Source organism: Monosiga brevicollis, genomic scaffold, assembly GCF_000002865.3.
Source record: "Monosiga brevicollis MX1 MONBRscaffold_27 genomic scaffold, whole genome shotgun sequence".
Taxonomy (NCBI): Eukaryota; class Choanoflagellata; order Craspedida; family Salpingoecidae; genus Monosiga; species Monosiga brevicollis.
In genome coordinates, this window is record NW_001865064.1 from 140,620 (window position 1) to 145,111 (window position 4,492).

At 56.2% G+C, this 4,492-nt stretch overlaps 1 protein-coding gene across 1 annotated transcript; it reads right to left on the minus strand.

The window, feature by feature from the left end:
• Positions 1–400: 400 nt before the first annotated feature.
• Positions 401–3,118, minus strand: MONBRDRAFT_28546 (uncharacterized protein; the record flags this gene model as incomplete). The annotated part of the gene is made up of 7 exons (XM_001749019.1): positions 401–454; positions 578–676; positions 816–944; positions 1,224–1,333; positions 1,486–1,988; positions 2,155–2,931; positions 3,072–3,118. 7 exons carry the CDS (start codon positions 3,116–3,118, stop codon positions 401–403), a joined length of 1,719 nt encoding a protein of 572 aa, XP_001749071.1.
• Between the last annotated feature and the right edge of the window lie 1,374 nt (positions 3,119–4,492).

A 4,492-nucleotide genomic window follows, 5' to 3' on the forward strand; every position in this document is an offset into this window, starting at 1 on the left:
CCTTGTCGACAACAATGCAGGCTTTTCCCTGCACACAGAACGCCTCGCGCCGTGACACGTACCCCGAAGCGCTTAAGTAATGCTGTCAGCACTTCTGTGGGTCGTCGTCGCGATTGGTACCACATGCTAGCACAACCAACGGTCATGAAATTCGGCTCCTCCACGCCCCAAAACATCGTTTGAGACAAGTATAGCATCATGCTTACGCTTGATCTGAGCTAATATCCATTAATGGAGTCGCTGGCTTCGCACCAGGGTCATCCGCGAGTGCCGCCGTATGCAACCGGTCCAAGTGACCGCGAAATGCATCCACTTGCTGCTCAACCGCCTGCCGTAACCGAACGACGTTGAGACAAGGCGACAAATTCTGTCATCAAGCATCAGAAGCTGCCAAAGCAATTCAAGTTTCTGACTCGACCTTGGTAAGTGGCGTGGGTGGCTTGCTGGAGCAGGCCTACGCACAGTTGAATCACAAGGCGTCAGTTGGTTTCAACATCCAGGTAGCAACAAGGCATGATACAAAAGAATTCAAAGTTTGAGCAAGATACGGCAGCGCCAACCACAAAGCGGCACTCACCTGAAAATGATGGTGGAGCTTGGCAGTATGTTGGTCGTCCTGACCAAACACGGCCGAGACCAGCGCCGGCCCTTGCACAATTTGATCAAAGGCATGCAACTAACCAAGCGGTCGGCCCCACCAACGTCGAGCAAGAAGCAAGGATGAGCCAGCGGCAATGTGATCAGGTCGGGACTCGGGCTCCCCCCAAGTTGAAGCATCAAACTTTGTTGTGAACATCAAAGACCGAGTCACAAACCTTGTCGGCGGGCCAATCGTGGGCCTCCATCAGGCGCAGCGCATCCTCCAGAGGGCCACGCACGGGCTGCTGTGAGAATACAACCGAGGTGCGGTGACTGGCAGCGGAAGAGTATGACGTGGATCTAAACTGCTGATCGGGACACATTGTTTCGCCAAGAGTCAGATGACCATACTTGATTTCGAGGCACATGAATCAAACATGTGTTTGTGCCACGCGGTGTGCGGGGCAAGAAGCAACAGAGAAAGGCGGCCGTTTCGCGAAAGTACACGTGCTGCGTTTTGAGAAGCGACATTTACAAAACAATGAGGCGCCATACAAGAAGCGAGCTACATCGATAGATGTTGGTGACATGATGAAACGGGGGGGCGGTAAGGGGACAAGTCAAGGCGCTCGGGGTACACTGACGCTGGGCGCTGCAAGCAGGGCGGGGTGGAGTTTGGTGGTCTGAAGCGGCGCTTCATTTGACTTGGCGCCCAATTGGACGAGGTCCAGGCGATCTGCGAAACCCAAAAGCACTGCACGGATGGAAGAAAGAAGAAGAGGCATCAAAGCAAGACAGGGGGTGGTTTAAGCTTGAGACCAAACGTCTGGTGCAAGTAGCAGTGAGCCGACGACGGCGGGCGATCAGAGCAGAGCAGGCGGGGCGGACGGGGCCATCGTATCGTACGCGCTTGGCTTTGGGAGAAGAGAACGGCAAAAAGCACTCGTGCGGCTGTGTCTGGGGTGAGTACGTGCACTGTGTGGGGTTCAGCGTCTTGAAATTTTTGAATGCGACCATCGGTACGGAGGATGACGAGTGGCGACGACGCAGCGCTTTGGTGGCCAGCGTTGCTGACGTGCAGAACGAGACGAAGGTTGGCAGCCTGTAGGGAGTTGGTGTAGCGCGGGGAGAGGAGATGGCTGCGAATAACGCGCAAAGCGGCGGCAAAATTGTAGGCAGGGACAACGTCGGAACCGCGGCCAAGACGAGCCAGATCGACTTGGGCGGGCACCTTGAGCAGCGGTGTATCAAAGAGAGCGGCTTCGAGTCTGTTGTGACGAAGGTGCCAGACGAGGCGCCAGGGCTGGTTTTGGGCCAGTACGACAAAGTCATGCGTTTGGGCCGATAGCCAGTAGGTGTGCTGGGGAGGGAGCTGGGTCAAGACGACATGCGTTTGCAGCACGTCGATTCTGCGGAGCACCGAGACGGCATTTTGGGGGGAGGAGAACAGCAGAGCAGGTATGAAGGGTGAAAAGCCGGCGTGTGGATGGAAAAGCACACGGGGGCTGGTCAGAAGCAGGGTGCTCCGTGTTGGTTGATGGGGAGGGTGGGGGTGTGGGGTGGTGTGGGGCAGACCTGCTGTTTGTTTGCCGAACGAGGCGGGCCAGGACGAGGCGAGCGTGGTCGTGGTCGGTCGGGTGGTGGAGGAGAGCGAGGACGGCACGCTCGGGTTCGTAGGCCACCGCCAGGAGGCGTCCACGGGTGGTGAGGAGCTCGCCATGATGCACGGCCTGGGGTTCGTAATCCTCGTCGTAAGCCAGGGCGGTGAAACTGGCGTTGTCGCGGATGATGAGAAAATGGCGATGGGAGGTTTGCACGGCAGCCACGATGGGATGGACGGGATCGTAAACGGCGAAAAGAGCGTGAGACTGAACGAGGGTGTGCGCGCCATCGGCAGACGGTTCATGCCAGAAACGACGCAGAGCTTCAGCGTGGCTCGAAGTTGATTGCGTCGAGCGCGGCAGCATGACAGCGGCCCGAGCCCCCGCGCTCAAGACCAGCACGCATCGCTCAAAGGAGCGCAGCTCCCAACCGGGCGCCGTCGGCCCCGCCGCGCCTGCCAATGCCTCGACATCGCCCGCGGGACCTGTAGCCACCGTAGCCTGAACAGGAGCAGAACGACTGGCCACATCCACGTCCAAAAACCCAGTCTCCATGCATTGCTCCAGTACGGCCACCCCGCTCAAACGCCGCTCCAGCGCCGTCAGCGCCGCCATCGCGACACAGAGAGAGATGTGAGAGAGAGAGAGTGAGAGAGAGAGAGTGAGAGAGAGAAAATGTGAGAGAGAGAGAGAGTTGCTTGAGCAAAAGGCAGAGGGATGCTGCCGATCTGATCTGGAGATAAGAAGAAACCTATAGGGAAATCAGAGAATTTCGATGTTGGTGTCGTGCGATCAGAGCTGTGCATTGTATTAATTTTTGCTCAATTTTTGATCATTTTATGGTCAATTTATCGCCATTTATCGCCCCACGAACTAAAAAGCCGCACAGACCTCAGTAGAAGCAGCCAAGGTCTGCAGCCGCCCTCGCGACAACACATGACCAGCCAGCCAGCCAGGCCGGCACATCAGGAACAAGGGCCAGCAGCAACGACGATTCATGTGGCTTTGCCTGGACTGAATCACACGACATCTAACAACCAGTGAGAGTCCCTAATGTCGGGCGACGATCGGTAAAATTGGGTTTTTCTATATCGACGGAGGAGGAAGAGCAGTAGCGACGGCAACGTCCAAAACAAGGGAAGCTGAAAGAGACAGAGAGAAAGAGAGACAGAGAGAGACAGACAGACAGAGACAGACAGACAGACAGACAGACAGAGACAGACAGACAGACAGAGACAGAGACAGAGACGGAGACAGAGAGACAGACAGAGATAGACAGACAGAGACGGAGACAGAGAGACAGACAGAGATAGACAGACAGACAGACAGACAGACAGACAGACAGACAGACAGACAGACAGAGAGACAGAGAGAACGCACGCACACACACACGCACGCACGGACGCACGCAGTTCCAGATTTGACCCGACGACCCTCTCGGCAGATCCCATTAAAGTCCGAGGACACAAGTATAGTTTAGAGAGGGATTTAGTTTTCTTTTTGCTTGTTCGCATCGAATGACGCGTTCGCCGTATCTTTCAGTCTCTCTCTGCTTTTCGAACCGAGTTTTTCTCCATCTCTCAACAAACGTTGAATCTCCTACACGGAATCACCTAAGATTATACGGCGCATCGAAGCATCTCTGAAATTCTTTCCCGTGCCTGCGCTGTCTCTTGGTGTCCGGGTGTGCTCGGGTGCTGGCGAGTCGCGGCGCTCATCACAGTCAGTGTGCTGGCGGGCGTTGTCGCCGGTACCGCTGCCAGAGGAACATACCATTGATGGTATTCGTGGGCGGGGTGGTCAAGGACGTAGAGAGCTGTTAAGTTGGTCTCGATCGACACGTCTTCATGTCGGTGAGTGCCTTCAGTGGTGGACAACAAGGCCCCTGAGCCTCGGCGCCGTTGGACAACTCGGGGTCTCGGGGTCTCGGGCATCAATCACCCCCACCCGCCTTTCCTTTCGCCGTTCTGCCATTCTGCCGGCCTGTCACTTGGCCGCCTTGCATTGTCTTGATAGTCCACACCAGGTAATCCTACGCAGCAAACCTTCGTCATGGGCATTCCGGTTAAATACGTGAGCCTCGTAGTGCTTGTGGTCCAAAACTCGGCCCTCTTTCTCAGCCTACGTGCATCGCGTGATCAGGTCAGTCCATCCCCCTCGGCTGCTTCACGTCCTCCGCCTGCCTCTCCTCCGTCCTTCTCCACCCTTACTTCGTACCTTGGCCAACCACCAAACTCTCGACTGTTTCCAACTCACCGTGATATCTCATCCTCCTACCTCCTGCTCATCGTTTTCGCGCCGCCCGCCCAACA